The sequence below is a fragment of the Yarrowia lipolytica genome, chromosome 1B (assembly GCF_001761485.1).
Source record: "Yarrowia lipolytica chromosome 1B, complete sequence".
NCBI classification, from domain to species: Eukaryota; Fungi; Ascomycota; class Dipodascomycetes; order Dipodascales; genus Yarrowia; species Yarrowia lipolytica.
Window position 1 is genome coordinate 167,008 of NC_090771.1, and position 14,718 is coordinate 181,725.

Here is a 14,718-nt window from a genome sequence, read left to right on the forward strand (position 1 = left end):
ACGTGCAGATGATCTAATCACGTGTGGATACTCCAATCATGTGACTGAGAAAGGGAGGAAGGAAGGAAGGGCAGGGAATTTTGGGAGACTGGAAGGGGGTTTTGGGAGCCGTATCTGGAACAACAAAGGGTAACGACTTTGACTTGGTCACGTGACCAGTTCTTCATAGCCAGTATAGAACTTTTGGAGACGTTGTCAGCGCTGTTTGGAGTTGGGTCCAGATCTTTCGAGACATTCAGAAACGCTGGTGTTCTCAGAAAGCTGGTCATGGAGCACTCAGACATTAGTACATGTAATGATAAGGCGTTGAACAGCCGGGAGAGTCCAGTCTCTGCTGGTTTGAGAGCACGTGATCCAAACATTGGAGTTTCCGTCACTTTCTCAGCTGAAAGTACCAGACCTCCGTGAGAAACCAGATCCACTTCCCCCGTTCAATGTCAACTGGAACTGTTACAACCTTCAGCAGCAATCTGCTTCTTGGGCAAGTGCCTACAACTTGACGAGGTCTCCGGTATTGTCTCCAGAATGACTCAGTGAGCTTAGGGGTTCCATCGGCATGAATGTCCGAAAGAGTATCCGTTCTAGTTCCACATGATTTTTTTGACTGTACTGGCTTGTATGTATGATACGATCCGAACTGGTGACTTGACGACCGCGTCACGTGACTCGGCGACCACATCACGTGATCCGCGAACTGTCATCGCTACAATGCTACAATGTCAGAGCTACAATCGTTACAGCTGACCAGACCGACTCTCGTCACTCAACTCGCCTATTCAATCAATGCTCAATCTATTAATATAAAACTTTTCCGTGATCCATCTATCTAATCCAGGTGACGACCAAGTGAGTACCCAACCAGGTTGGTTGGAGACACTGAGCCGACCAAATCAATACCGTAATCAATACCGTCCATGTCTTGAATCCGACTCGGTTTCGGACTACGTCCTCAAACTTTGTCTATCTCCAATCATTCGATCCAACAGTTCTCTTTCCGGAAAACAAATGCTTGGGCTTGGTCTCGGCAATATGTCGATCGGCCTCTCCTCGTCGGGCCTTCATGTTACCCTTTCGCTGGGAGTGCTTGGCCATTCGGTCGGCCTTGGATCGCACGGTGGTGACAATACCATCGTCTCGTCGGTTGGACTGGCCCAGGGGCATGAGGGACATTTCCTGGGTGGAGACGGCCTCGTTGAGGAAGGTCTGGTGGCCAGACACGTCGTCGGAGGCCTTGGCTTCGGCCAGGGCGTTGGCTCGGTCCACCACCTTAGACGAATCGAAGCCCACTCGCTCCAGATGCTCCTCCATGTCTCCCAGCGACTTTTTGGTCTTTGTTCTGGGGATGGCGGCCTTGTTTTTGAGTGACTTCTTGGACCGGGCCGTGTTTCGCATCATTTTGATCTTGTTTCGCAGCCACTGGGCCTGCTCGTGGATATCCTCGGCCTCGTCGTCCTCAATTTCCTCCTCCGAGTCGTAGAAGCCCTCCTGCTCGAGTTTCTCCTCCTCGTCCTCCAGCGCCTGGAGCTTCGAGGCGATATCGGGGTCGATGAAATCGTAGACATTTCGGCCGTTGAGCAGCTCGGGCATAATGTCCTTCTTCCAGGCCTCGTCCTCCAGCAGATAATCCTTGGACATGTCAATGGAAAAGACTCCAGCGCCTCCATTTTCGTCCTGAATGTCCCGCATCAGCTTTCGTCTGTTGGGGTCGTTCTTGTCGTACTTTTGCAGGAACTGGACCGCCTCAGGCACAGCCGAGGGCCGCTCAATGTCGTCTCGCTTGACGGGCTGGGCAATATGGACCTGGTTGAGCAGATCCGAAGAGGCGCCACCCTTGACATGACGCAGCTTCTGCTCCACTCGAGCCGCCAACAGCTTCTCGCACGCCCGGTTTCGCACCTCCATAAGACCCTCCTCGGCATGGCACGACAGCTGCATAATCTCCACGTCGGGCTGGGCAGCAATGCCCTTGAGAAGCTCCTGGTTCTCCTCATCCAGATCCTCCGGTCGCTTGACGTCAATCTTGTTGATGACCACAATCACCTGCTTGTTGGCAAACAGCGGCTTGATGGAATGGAACAGCTTGACCTGCTCGGCCACAGAAAAGCCACACTGCTCGGAAACGTCCATGAAATACAGCACACACGACCGAATGTGGGCAATGGCGTAGATGGACTGCATTTCAATGTTGTTCATCTCCTCGGTGGGACGGTCCAGAATACCGGGAGTGTCAATCGCCTGGAACCGCAGATACTTGTAGTCGAAATGGCCGACATACAGAGACTTGGTGGTAAACGCATAGGGCTGGACCTCGACCTCGGCTCGAGTCACAGACTTGAGGAACGAAGACTTGCCAACATTGGGATAGCCACAGATGAGCAGGGTTCGAGTGTTGGGATCGATGGAGGGCAATCGACCAAGATGCTGCCGAACTTGCTCAAGATAGACAAGAGGGTCCTTAAGCCGCTTCATAATGGTGGCCATACGACCAAGAGCAGCCCGCTTGAGCTGCTTGCACTGGAAAAGAGACTGACCAAACTTGAGCAGACGCACGTAATCACGTGACACCTGATCGATGAGCGACTTGGCTCGGGACAGGGATGCCAGAGACACCTTGTAGTGGTTCTTCTCGTACAGGGTATCGAGCAGGTCTCGATGGAACGGGTGGATTTCGTTAATGTTGGGGAACGACGTGACAATCTCGTTGAGCTTCTCCACAAATCCGTCCGCTGTGAATCGCACTTTTCGCATGTAAAACGCCCGGATTCGCGAGATTTTGAACCCGGCTCGAATTACCGTGGGCGTCTTTCGCTGCGTCCGGTTCAGCACAATGTCCAGAAACTCGCTCTGGTTCGGAATCGTCGGAATATCTTTCCACGTTAGTTGCATTTTTCCTCGTTGAAAGTTGAAAACAGTAGAGTGTGTTGCGTGTGTAGAAAGTGGAGGATTTTTTTTTTGGGAGCTGACGCAGCTGCATAAAACTTTTAAGGTTAACGTTTTGGGATATGCAGAGGTTATTATGGTCACGTGAGGTGGCAATGACTATAAAATGAGTACGGGTACGAGTATGAATACCCGTAATATCGGGATGAGGAGTCATGTGATCGAGATTGGTCTGAATTAGTCATTGTATGTTGATTTTTTTGGCGCTGGAAAACAACACTACAGATTGAGACCGAGTTTTTTTTTGTAAGGCAGGCACTATATTAGCCTAACTAAACTCCCATGGGCTGTGTGTAAATTTTGTCGGAAAAAATGGAAAAAAATGAAAGAAAAATAGGAGAAATATAAATGGTATAGTTTTTGTTATTGAAAAATCCATATTATAATATTCCCCCAATTTATTCCCCATCTAACAGTCTCAATCATCTCCATAGATCCACCTTTTTGCCTTTCTAATTCACCACCCAAACTCTCCATTTTTCTGGTCAAAATAAGCTTATCGGATCGATGGCAATGTCTTCCAGGCGGCCCAGAAAAGAGGAGAAGGGCGACTGTACTGAGAGTGGAGGAGTCTGTGCGATGTGGCGAATCAACTGGCGTTTTTTTCCGACTATTTTTATTGTTTTGGAAGAGTTATCGAGGAGTTATTGAGTAATTGAGTAATTGAGGTTGGTTTTTTTTTTTTTTTTTTTTTTTTTTTTTTTTTTTTTTGAGTAAATTCGAAATTTCGGAGAAATTCAAGCTATTTGGGTGGTTTGGGTAGAGCGAGGTTCATTATATGGCCGTTGAATAGCGCACAATATATATTTGTACACGTCTCTATAATTTGCAAGGAAATGTTCTGAAGTTTTCATTTTTCTTGTCATTTTTCTGAATTTATTCTCTTCTTCTGAAATTGCTATTTTTACTGAATTTCCTGAAATGTAAGTTTCTGATAAATTCAAACGATTAGATTATTCTAAATTATATTTAATCAAATAAAATCTGGAAAAAAGGAAACCTCTAGATATCGATTCTGTAAGTCTCACAACAACCGTCCACATCCTCCTTCTGACCACGCCAACTCCCCAAACGACCCCCAAATGACCCCCAAAGGAATCCCCACTATCATGGCAGAAACACCGCACCTGAACTTAGACTCGCATCACCGGACTTGACAGCATCTCCAGAACTGTACCACAACAGAACGGTACCAGCAACACTTCTCACAACCCACATGTCACTCAACAGCACCAACTCAACATCAACGTCGGGCATGCAGCTCTGCGCCAAAAGCGTGCAACTGGTACTCACCGAAACCTCCAAGCCCTATGATGAGGGCCGATCTCCGGTGCGATACGAGGCGACTGGAGTGACAGTTCTGATTGACGCCACTCGGGTCATTGTGCAGTCGGACTCGGACAACGCGCCCCAGCTGCCTCACGTGGTCGCGTTCAAGCTGGACTGTGTCAATTTCGCCTCGCTGGAAATTCCCATGACCAACATTCTCAAGGTGCAGCTGACTCAGCCGTGGTTTGGCCCCAACTCGGTGGACATTTCGTTTGTGGCGATTCCCAAGGCCGAGAGAGGCCTGCATCTGGTTCCCGGGCTGAGACGGGACGGAACCACGTGGCGAGCCGATCTGTACTTTCGCGAGGGTGGTGCCATTGAGTTCCAAAAGGTTCTGGCGGAGAAACACACAGCGTTCAGGGAGAGAGTCCAGAGACAGGTTTCGGTGGCGCGAGACGGCATCGAGCCGGATTTGCCACAGTACGAGGCTCCTCCTGGTTATGAGGAATAGATGGTGGGATGTGGACGAAACACAACAACCGCTTGGGTCTTATCCGACTGTTGACAGATAGACACTCGACTCAGGATACTGGTGGTTACCCATTTCTCCATTTCCCAACGTTTTCCTTCACGTTTGTTCCACGCTCAAGGCCTCTTCTCCTCGTTTTTCTAACGGTTTTTTTCCCCCGCTCAAGGTCTCTGTCAAGGTCTCTTGTCAAGGTCTCTGTCAAGGTCTCTGTCAAGGTCTCTGTCAAGGTCTCTGTCAAGGTCTCTTCTCTACCGCCCACCACCCTACCCAATCATTCGGCCACTCATATACACAACATCAAACGAGTCCCCTGAAGCGGAGAGCCCCACAAGTATAAGAAAGAGTTGGTGCAGAGACGCTTCACACATTCCGCAGTTTTGAAACTCTGAGACGATCGTGCCCTAAACAGAACCTGGGACCCGCGTCACCCAGTCTCACGAGACCCCGACAGCCTCTTTATACGTGTACGGTATATCGAGATAACTTATTGCATCATTTTGCCATGAGATGAGACAAGCATAAAAATGATATTTTGATGATGGTTACGTGGTAATACCCAGCCAGGCATTGAAAGTATATCTGCTACAGACTAATGAGTGGTGCCATTCGACAGCTGGAGCCCGACCGATCTCCACAATGTATTTCCTTAACCCAGGGCTACTAAATTGAAAATATGGAAGTACACCAAGATCGAGGAGGTCTGCTCTATGAATGTTGAAAGTGGGTCTTACGGTTAGATGCTTATAAAGCTGTCTTATTGTAGTATCATAGTCCCGTGACAGGGCTAAGGGGTCCGTAAGGCGCACTTTGGCGCATAGACTTTACGGTATATCATCCGGAACAGCCACATTTTTTCATTTTCAGCATTTCGAGAGCTGATTGAAGCGGAATTGGAAATGTAGACTCCGGAATGAGGCAATTTCGAAGTCCCCGTGTCTCTAGCTTGTCTGTATCGATTTCTAAAGTCGTTACACATCATGGGTTAGCTCGACAGTATGTAGGTGTCTTCACAATTGCCAAATGCGCATCTTGTAGTAGAAGATATGTATTCCTGGAGTATTTCCATGGTGCTATACCACCAAACATCCGCCCTTTGTTGTCATGGTTATTCCATTGCTATTATCCCTCGTTGTTAACGCCAGTATATATGTCGGAGTCATCAAATCAGGACCAGGATGTACTAAAAATGCTACAGATTCCATTATAAACACTCAAATGTATAGTTTCAAGTTTCTGGGGGCATCCAATGAGTGGTTGAAACACGTCAGTCAACTCCCCAAACGTCCTATGTGCTTCCTACACTAAGTATCAATGATATTCATACGACCTTCAGTAGGGTGACCGGATGCACAGCGAGACGATGAAACTTCAGATTGAAAAGTAACATGAAGTTGGAAAGTCGTCAGTAGTTGAGAAATGTCATGTTAAATCCATTACCAAAGTCTTTGATAACCAGATTTATTCTCTAGTCGAGTTATCGTCATATTATTAGATGGTCTCTTGTAAGACCTGTTCCCAAGGCAAGAAGAGCAATCGAAAAGAAACTGGAACGGATAAAACTCTCAAGATAAATAAAGTAGAGAAAGATCACTTGGAACCCGCAGTCCTTTGGATTCTGTTGTTTATCTCATACAAAAACACTCCATGTTCACATCTTTTTACTCAACAAAATATTAGCCTAATTCCAACAAAAAGCTAACTACTGGCTCAACTAAAACCCAACACAACATCCCCCAAGATTGACACAACCAGACTTATCATAGTGCCAATAACATCCACAAGTGAATTTCTGCTAAGAATGTAGATCTTTTAAACCCCCCGATATACTCATAATCCCTTTTAGTTCCTCGGAACATCAAAATACAACCCCCAGAACAAAACCCCCTTAACAATTTCCCAACTAACAATAACTAAAGAAATAACGGAAACAAAAGTACCATTCAAACAATCCTGTAGTAACCGCAGCGACTCAAAAACTTCCCACACAGCTATTACACACCTGATAAACCTCCTTATCAACTCCCCAACCATCTACCTATCTCCACAAAACTTCTACAATACAATTTGGTAGTACCGTTCATGCCACTGGCGCTACACTATCTACACCATCTATAATGGAATCTGAACCTACTCCAGAAAAACACACGCCTGATTTCTAGCAATTATGGACTCCAGTAATCGCGCCAGAATAATGCTCGTACTCTTTCACCCACTATTACTAATCTCACGGACTATTACTAATCATCTACACCCTCCAAAAAAAATCACATTCGAAATCAAACGCTCTTCAGGTAACCTCGGATTGGTATCTCCTCAGAGATATTACAAAGATTCTACACGCTGACTAATCAACCTTAGCTACAACTATCAACGCCAATAACAAGTATCCCTACTGACTACAGTTACAATCCACGGGCTACACGGAGCCCTGGATGTCTCGCACTCACAAGCGCACCCACTCACGCGCTGCGCTCATGCCTGTTGGAATATCGGTATATCACCTTGACTATGCTCTTCCTTTTATCCTCCACTGCAGTCCTCTGCTTCCTGTCCTGTACATTGCTGACGCAATCACTCAAAATCGCCAGCCTCCTCGTCAGCATCATCATCATCTCCATCCACCAGCTTGTTCTGCTGCTCAGTCTTCTCCATAAGCTTGGCGAGCTCGGCATCGTCGGTCTCAGTGACGGCCTTGGGCTCCATCTTGACCGTCAGAGAGCCGCCGGACGCCTCAATGCTCTCTCGAATCTTCTCAATCGCCTCGCCGAGAGTGTCGATGGCCTTCTGCTTGTCCAGACAGGTGGAGGTGAGCACAAACAGAGGAGCGGCCACCAGCTTGACCTTGACGGGCACCAGCTCCGAGTTGAGCGTCTCACCGGCCGCCAGCGCCTTCTTGATCGCCTCAATGCCCTCGTAGGCAAAACAGGTGATGTCAATGTCAGCTCGCACCTTGACGGGGTTGGGGGTCAGTCGCCGGCCAATCTGGGCCTTGAGATCCTCCATGATGGCGGGAGAAGCAGGGTCCTCCAGATCGCCAAACACCTGGTCGGGGTTGGTGATGGACAGCTTGAAGCCGTCGTAGGCATGGCCATACTTGGTGCTCAGCGGCCAGCCCACCTGTTCGTACAGCTTTTCTAGCGAGTACTTGTGTTTCTCCGCCACGTGCCGCAGAATCGAGTGCACAGTCTTGGACTTGGTGTACTTTTCCTCACACTTTTCCACGTCCTCGGCGCTCACTCGCCGTTTCGACAGATCGATGTAGCCCTTGTCCTTGTCCACTCGCAGAACAACCACAATCTCGTTCTTGCCCACCTTGATGTGCTTCTGGATGGACCGGATACGTCGTCGCGACAGCTCCGACAGCAGAATCATGCCCTCAATGTCGTCGTACTCAAGCAGCTTGACGTACGCGCCCATGTCGGCAATCTCCTTGACGTTGACCATCACCAGGTCGTCGACCTCGGGGTACTTGTTGGCGTAGAATCGGCAGGTGGTCGTGTTGACTTCGTCCATTTTTTTGCTGCTTGTGTCGGTGGGTGGTGAGATTGGATTCGGACATGACTGATTGCATGAGGATTTTTCAGCTACAGTTTTAGGTTGGTCACGTGGCGGGAACCGAGGTTGTTGGTTCGATTCCCACTGGGCACGGATGGATGTAGTTTATGGGAGCTGAGGAAGCGGAAATAATGGCTCACAATATGGCACAGACCGTTTTGCATGGGCCAGATACGCCATCTGAAATAATCTTCAGATTCGGGAAGACTCTGATTCAGGAAGACTCTTAATCTATGATCAGCCTTCCCCCTCCCCAGAAAGCTTAAATTATGTGGAACTAGCACAACCACAGATGCATGCACTTGTGCAGTGTGCACACGTGCCACACCAGCCAGTTTGTGTCAGACATGAACACCAAACAGGAAAGTCAGCATCTTCAGAAGGATACTCTCCAGAAGGATACTCTCCAGAAGGATACCCTCCAGAAGGATACCCTCCAGGAGGAGAACCCATGAAAGATACCCTAGTCTCACGTGAGTCCACGTGACTCTCCTCAATTCAATGACCCCCGTCTCCCCATCCTATCCTCCACACGTCCGCCGAATTGGAGACAGAACATGATTGCGTCCGCCGCTTTGATTGTGTGGTGGAAAGAGATGGAAAAACAGGTGTGGAGAAGGAAGAGTTGGTTTCGGAGGCGGACATGGGCTTTATATATCAAGGTGGAGCGGGACTTTGTGTAATAAGGTGTGGTTGGTGGAGATGTTGGCGAGGCGGTGGGCGCTGGTCACGTGACCGAGATGGCGGGGGTGTTGGCGTTGGTCACGTGACGCAATAGAAATCTGTCTCAGGTTTGATTTAGATTTCATCAGATGTGTTTTCTTGACGGGGTGTTGAATTTGGGGTTGATTTGGTGGGGGAATCCACTTGGCTCGTTATTGTTCGTCATTCAGATCGATCATGGGCCAGCTGGAATCGGTTTGTTGAGAATGATCAGAGGGTTCTTTTCTTCTTTTCTTCTTTTCTTCTTCTTTTCTTCTTTCTTTCGTTTACAGCGATGAACAGCCGTCGCAAAGGTAAGGGAAAGGGGCTACAAGAATCTGAAGACAGCTGCGCCATGAACGTTTGTCATTTCTTTTCGATGGAAAATATTGAGACGGTTCTAGAATCTCTGAAGGGTTTGATTCGTTGTGTTGTCTTCTGTGACTTTGGTACAATGGCAATGCCGCAAAAGTTCCAAAAGACCACTCCTGATTACCCGAGAAACTTCTGGAGAAGCGCGCTCTTTCTCATCCCAGACATGGCACTCCTTATTAGTCATAGGGGGGCAGTTGTTGACAAATCACAAGTGCTAAAAGTGCCCAATTAACCCCATTCACTTCCCCAAGTCTTCTCAGTGGAGTTTTCTAATTCCGAGACGGAAAACACTGTCATTGAGATGGTTCCAGGTGGCTCTGAGTCAGTTCCATTTCTCTCTGAATCATTTCCCGAATCAGTTCTCTCTGGAGCAGGGGTTGTCTTCTGATCCGACGGTTCCACCATCATGTGTGGACCGCTAACCAGTTCCTTCCGACTCGGTGAGCGTTCCTCAAAATAGAACCATTTGAAAGCTGGAGACGAGCCGATTACGACTCAGCAGCACCATTTCCGCACAGCAATGACCAGTCAAAAGTTGGGTACAATGCTCATCCCAATTGCTCCCCAAAACCAATGCTCCTTGAAGCCGTGACGATTCCCAACACTATGATGAATGAAAGGACCGAAAGTTGCAAAAATGAAATTCTGATGAGAAAGTTGTTGTTGTTTTTCCATCGACTGCCGCCAACCGAACTGTCAGACAGAGACAGGACCGAACCAAGCGCCATTTGACGTCTTCCACAGCTCATGCAGCAAACATCCCGCCACGACTGGACAGTCTAGATATCGACATGGCATGTTCGGTGTCTGTTCGGTACCCGGAGGGCCAGCTTCGAAGGTGGCACTCCAGATCTCGAGGTAGCACTACATGCCCTTCTCCATCTCCTGTTCTACCTCTTTTGTTGCGATTTTGTCGTTCCTACTTTCGCCACATACATCTCATGCCTTCACTTGATGATACCTCAGGAACGAGTAATGCCACCGGTTGAAAAGGTAGGTATAACTGTTCCTCTGGTATAGGGCGTTGAAATGAGTCTACTCTTGTACCTACAGGCCAACTACACAACTACCTACTCAAGTTATCCCTTCACTATTGTGCTCTACTATCACCTGGACTAGATCCTGAATACAATACTGTGCCTAGAGAGATGGGAAGTTGATCAAAATGAAACTTGACGTCTGAAGGTCATTTCAGGTCACCGTCTCCGTTTCATTTGGCGCATTATCCATCGTTCTGGAGCGCGGTTCATGCTATAGGGGGAATGCCAACCTTTCAACTATACTTCTAACAAATAATAGTTGATGATGAAAAAAAGATATCCGCACAGAACGAAGTATTGTATAGCAAAAATGTTCAAAATACAGAAAAAACCATGAAACCAATATCGTAGAATCCATCTAGACAAACGCCATATCTCCACCGCCTCTGGATCCCTAGATAAAGACCCCAAGTCAAGTTTTGATGTCAACAAAGTCTAACTAATATTTGTTAAATTAAAGAGAGCTGGACATCTACAACAAATCGAGTCCAGGACCGCGAGTCACGTGTTAAGTCACATGTTAAGTCACATGTTAAGTCACGTGTTAAGTATCTTATAACGTGAAACCGCTTCTCTCGATACGTGAGTGATCTGGATCTGGATCAGAGTGTGTGTGCAATCTCTGCCAGTCACGTGACTAAAATCCTTCACGTGACTTGAACACCCAAGAATTACCACCCAAAGACACAAAACGAAAGTAACATGTCATTATTCTATGTAAAATATCTATTGTCTCCAGTCAGTCAGTAGCTGACAGTGGTTAGAGCAGAGCTGACAGTAGTGAGCTGAAAAGAGTGAAGAGTTGAGTACTCTTACTGCTCCGCATCTGAGCGATGCATCTTCGCCGTTCGCTCTAGCGGTCCAGAATCTCCAACAATTGGTTCTTGAAAACAGGCAGCATTTTGGGAATCTCGGTAATATCCGGTCGCTGGGGCGGCAAGTCGCTGGACTGCTGCTTCTGTTCAATCTTCCGGGCCAACTGTCGTCGTCGTCTCTCCTCTTCCACCGCATCCAGCTGTCCCTCGCTCTTGCCCATGATAGCGCGGTCCTCTAGATCCAGCTCCGCCACGTCCAATTCCAGCTCGTTAATGTCTTCAATATCGATTCCGAAATCGCCCGTGTTGATGCCGTTGGCTCCTCCTGGCAAGGTCGAGTCCCATCGCGTGTCAATGTCGTCCTCCGCGTCAGCACCCATGGCTGCAAGGGTCGAGTTGACCGAAGACGACCTCGACAACCGCTTAACTCCGCCGTCACGCATCTGCTGGGCTGCCGCGGCGCGCAGATCGTACCAGTCCTTTCGTCGTCGTGTCCAGTCGACAATCTGGTCCACCTCAAACACCACCCTCTCCTTGTCACCGGGGTAGTTGGCCAGCATCATTTCGAGATCAAGAGGAGCTCCATGCTGCTGGCCGTCCTTCAGAAAGAGAATAATGTCCGAAATCCAGCCCATGAGCTGGTCAAACAGACCGCCGTCGTGCTGGTACACATTGTGGATGAACTTGAACAGAGAGTCAACGTGTCGGTTGCACAGGTCCACAAACAGTTGGACCTGCGAATTGGCGTCCGAAGTGAGCGAATCAATCTCACTCTTGCTGACCGTCTTGATCAGGTCGTCGGCAAACCGCTGAAGATCTCCCACTGCCTCAGAAATATGGGCATCCTTGAAGACCCGAATCAGGGGCTCGTAGAAGATGGTGATCAGATCCTTGACTAGCTGAACGGTCGCCTTCTCATTGATCAGATCCTGGAACAGGTCCTTGTCTCGCTTTCTGGTCAAATGCTTCAGCAAGTTCTTGGTGGCAGAAAACTTGAGCACCTCGTCGGACTGAACTTCATGGGGATCGTTACTCGGCTCCTCCTCCACCGCATTGTCCCACCGTTCGTACCACAGCTGCACAGTGCGCTCCTGTTCCCAGGAATGGTTCTCTTCTGCCTGCAGCTTGAAAATGGCCAGCACCATGTCGCAGTCATGAGCATGCTTGGTCTTGAGCACCCGCTGATGAGTGGCCTCGTCAGCGTAGACAAAATCCTCCAGTCCCTGACACACAGAATCATCGGCAATGAGCAGCTTGAGCTCCTTGATGGCCCGCTCCTGCTGCTTGATGTCTTCTTGTAACATGTACCAGATGATATTCTGGAAGAGCGACTTGCGGCCAAACGGCTGGGCCAGGAACAGATCCATCATTCCCTTCATGATCGAGACGGGGTTGGACAGCCGCAAAATGCCCTTGATCACCGTGTACGGAATGAACCGGTGAAGACGACACACCTGCGCAAACACCTCGGGAGCATTGTCCGACGCCACAAACATGTGGAACAGCGTGGCGGCAAACTCAATCGTCGCCCACTTGATGAACTTTTGGAACCGGGGACTCAGGTCACGTGCGCTGCTCTTGTCCCGGATCTCGTCGAAAATGTGTTTCAGACCATCTTCCCGCACAAGATCTTGCTTGAACTCCTGGAGGTAAACGTTGAGCTCCTGCGCTCGGGCTTGGGCAACCTCGTAGAACTGCAGCTGGTCACGCACACGGGCAATGTCGACTTTTCGACGCAGCTCCATATCGCGAATCTCGTTGGGTGTCATTTGAATGGGGTCCATGTAGAGAAACTCGAGGAGCGTCTTGGAGTTGGCTACCATTCGGTTTGACACCAGAGTATGAAGGTAGGCACGGAGGGTGGTTCGTTGTTTCTCACGCGGAAGACTTACTCTCTTTCCATCGTGATGGACGTTGGCGGTATCGTCATCATCAATATGCTCCTCTGCGTCGTTGAGCTCGTCTTCGGGGTCGTCGTTTTCGGTGTCGACAAAGCCGCCGATACCTGAGGACGTGGCCTGGGAGGCAGCACGGTTACGCACGGGCAAATTGGGCAGCCCACGTCCGGGAAACTCCCGGTGTAGCTTCTTGGCCAGCTCCTTGAAGTCGTGGAAGGTGCGTGCGACCACAACGGTTCGGCCCTCATGAGACTCCATTTTCGTCTCAATGAGGTACTCGGCGCTCACGTGGTCGCCGGCTAGAAACGAGAGCATTCGTTTGGTTCGGATTTCGCGCACTCCCACGACATTGACGCACAGGCCGTTAATGAATTTTCCACTGGCCAAGGACGATAGGACTTTTTTGTGGTCCAGCTGCTCGACGCCGGCGGTGGCCGGTTTCTCCACCTTGGCCGCGGGCTCGTCGACGTTGGTGGTCATGAGGCCGGCAGACATGTACATTGCAAAGGCTTTTTTGATCCGCAGGGAGATTTTCGATCGCTTTGTGTCTTCGGCTCTGTCTTCCGATGAGGAGATGTTCTTGTCTGCGAACGACTCTAGAAACGCCTGGAGCCGCAGTTGCCAAAAGTCGCGGTCGTCGGCTTTGCTGAGAAACGGAAACGTCTTGATGTGGTGGACAAACATGTGGCGGACAATGGGGAATTGGTAGACCACGGGGCCGTTGGGGCCGTTGGGGCCATTGGGGCCGTTGGTGGTGGCGAGGGTTCGGTTGGGGGTTGCGTTTCCGGTGCTGGGGGTTGTGTAGCCGGTATCGTGGGGCATTGCGCTGAGGCTCAGGTCGCCGTAGTTTTCGTCGTGGGAGTCGTAGAAGTGGTCTTCGTGGTCGTGGTCACCACCGTGGCCGTGGCCCTTGAGATGCGGAATGTGAATGTGTTTCTTGATGTGGCTGCCCTTCTTCTTGATGTGTTTGATGGACCCCATGACGCTGTGGTGGGATCCTCCGGAGCTCTGCGGCTCCAGCACCGGCGACCCGATCGTCGGCGTGTAGTGGTCGCCGTCGTGGAAGCCCTCGGTCCCTTCGATGATCGGCTCCGGCGTGTGACTGGGGCCATTGGGCGCAAACGGCGCTCCGAACTTGCGCAGACCCCGAAAGTCGGCCAGCTCGGCAAACTCGTCTTCGATTTCGAGCCGCACCAGCTCGCGCTTCAGATAGTGCTCCTGGATGGGCTGCAGTTGGACCCGGTTGGACATTGTGATTGGTCCGAGTGAAACGACGAGGGAAAAAAGTGGTGGTGCAAAAAGTGAAGAGAAGGAGGAGACGTTACATGCCGCATATTCACACTCAGATACAGTTAAACCTTGTTGAGTTATTTTGGAGATACCGGGACGGAGGCGAGGTGCACAGGAGGACGGACATACGAGGCGGTTGCGGGGGCTCACGTGATAAAATGACTAGAAAAAGTAGATTTTTATGGCTTTTCAAACCGATTTCCGTTTTGCCCCCGTTAAAATCGACCCCCGATTGTCCATTTTGGGGACTGTTCCTTTCCTCCTCCCCAAAAGCCGGAATGTACTCCTTTTACTTAAGAAGCTCA

General features: G+C 49.5%; 8 protein-coding genes across 8 annotated transcripts; 2 read left to right on the forward strand and 6 right to left on the reverse strand.

Moving 5' to 3' along the window:
* Positions 1-960: 960 nt before the first annotated feature.
* YALI1_B01698g (uncharacterized protein) lies at positions 961-2,886 on the reverse strand (the record flags this gene model as incomplete). The annotated part of the gene is made up of 1 exon (XM_500368.3): positions 961-2,886. One exon carries the CDS (start codon positions 2,884-2,886, stop codon positions 961-963), a length of 1,926 nt encoding a protein of 641 aa, XP_500368.1.
* Positions 2,887-4,156: 1,270 nt separating this feature from the next.
* On the forward strand, positions 4,157-4,720 carry YALI1_B01711g (uncharacterized protein; the record flags this gene model as incomplete). Its single annotated transcript, XM_500369.3, has 1 exon — positions 4,157-4,720. The coding sequence occupies one exon, from the start codon at positions 4,157-4,159 to the stop codon at positions 4,718-4,720; it is 564 nt and encodes a 187-aa protein (XP_500369.1).
* An 85-nt stretch (positions 4,721-4,805) lies between these two features.
* On the reverse strand, positions 4,806-5,106 carry YALI1_B01719g (uncharacterized protein; the record flags this gene model as incomplete). Its single annotated transcript, XM_068281929.1, has 2 exons — positions 4,806-4,986; positions 5,030-5,106. The coding sequence occupies 2 exons, from the start codon at positions 5,104-5,106 to the stop codon at positions 4,806-4,808; spliced, it is 258 nt and encodes an 85-aa protein (XP_068138030.1).
* Positions 5,107-5,280: 174 nt separating this feature from the next.
* On the reverse strand, positions 5,281-5,605 carry YALI1_B01725g (uncharacterized protein; the record flags this gene model as incomplete). Its single annotated transcript, XM_068281930.1, has 2 exons — positions 5,281-5,543; positions 5,587-5,605. 2 exons carry the CDS (start codon positions 5,603-5,605, stop codon positions 5,281-5,283), a joined length of 282 nt encoding a protein of 93 aa, XP_068138031.1.
* Positions 5,606-7,309: 1,704 nt separating this feature from the next.
* On the reverse strand, positions 7,310-8,251 carry YALI1_B01752g (uncharacterized protein; the record flags this gene model as incomplete). The annotated part of the gene is made up of 1 exon (XM_500370.3): positions 7,310-8,251. The coding sequence occupies one exon, from the start codon at positions 8,249-8,251 to the stop codon at positions 7,310-7,312; it is 942 nt and encodes a 313-aa protein (XP_500370.1).
* Positions 8,252-8,786: 535 nt separating this feature from the next.
* YALI1_B01760g (uncharacterized protein) lies at positions 8,787-9,102 on the reverse strand (the record flags this gene model as incomplete). The annotated part of the gene is made up of 2 exons (XM_068281931.1): positions 8,787-9,016; positions 9,060-9,102. The coding sequence occupies 2 exons, from the start codon at positions 9,100-9,102 to the stop codon at positions 8,787-8,789; spliced, it is 273 nt and encodes a 90-aa protein (XP_068138032.1).
* A 1,059-nt stretch (positions 9,103-10,161) lies between these two features.
* Positions 10,162-10,496, forward strand: YALI1_B01771g (uncharacterized protein; the record flags this gene model as incomplete). The annotated part of the gene is made up of 2 exons (XM_068281932.1): positions 10,162-10,354; positions 10,405-10,496. 2 exons carry the CDS (start codon positions 10,162-10,164, stop codon positions 10,494-10,496), a joined length of 285 nt encoding a protein of 94 aa, XP_068138033.1.
* A 767-nt stretch (positions 10,497-11,263) lies between these two features.
* On the reverse strand, positions 11,264-14,374 carry YALI1_B01813g (uncharacterized protein; the record flags this gene model as incomplete). Its single annotated transcript, XM_500371.2, has 1 exon — positions 11,264-14,374. One exon carries the CDS (start codon positions 14,372-14,374, stop codon positions 11,264-11,266), a length of 3,111 nt encoding a protein of 1,036 aa, XP_500371.2.
* Positions 14,375-14,718: the final 344 nt, after the last annotated feature.